This window comes from Nestor notabilis, unplaced genomic scaffold (assembly GCF_000696875.1).
Source record: "Nestor notabilis isolate BGI_N333 unplaced genomic scaffold, ASM69687v1 scaffold3376, whole genome shotgun sequence".
NCBI lineage: Eukaryota > Metazoa > Chordata > Aves > Psittaciformes > Psittacidae > Nestor > Nestor notabilis.
The window spans coordinates 1-209 of NW_009932178.1; the positions used below are offsets into that span (position 1 = coordinate 1).

General features: G+C 65.6%; 1 protein-coding gene across 1 annotated transcript in view; it reads left to right on the plus strand.

Annotated features, from left to right (window-relative positions):
• Positions 1–3: 3 nt before the first annotated feature.
• The window catches only part of NANP (N-acetylneuraminic acid phosphatase), a gene marked incomplete at its 5' end in the record, with an annotated part of 744 nt that continues 538 nt past the window's right edge, over positions 4–209 (plus strand). The window contains one exon of the mRNA XM_010016233.1: positions 4–209. This exon is cut by the window's right edge and continues 538 nt beyond it. Coding sequence (XP_010014535.1) covers positions 4–209 — 206 coding nt within the window.

Below are 209 nucleotides of genomic sequence, written 5' to 3' on the forward strand. Positions count from 1 at the left end.
GTGTTGCAGGTGATCAACGTCCTGCAGTCGAAACACCACTACGGGGAAGGGGAGGCCCGTGTCATCTGCGACAAGGTCCAGGCGAAGCTGCTGAAGGAGTGCCACGACCCCGCCAAGATGTGCATCACCGACCTGCGGATTTCGCACTGGGAGGAGGCGATCCAGGAGACCATCGGCGGGGGGGGGGACCGAAACCCGGCCGCCGCGGG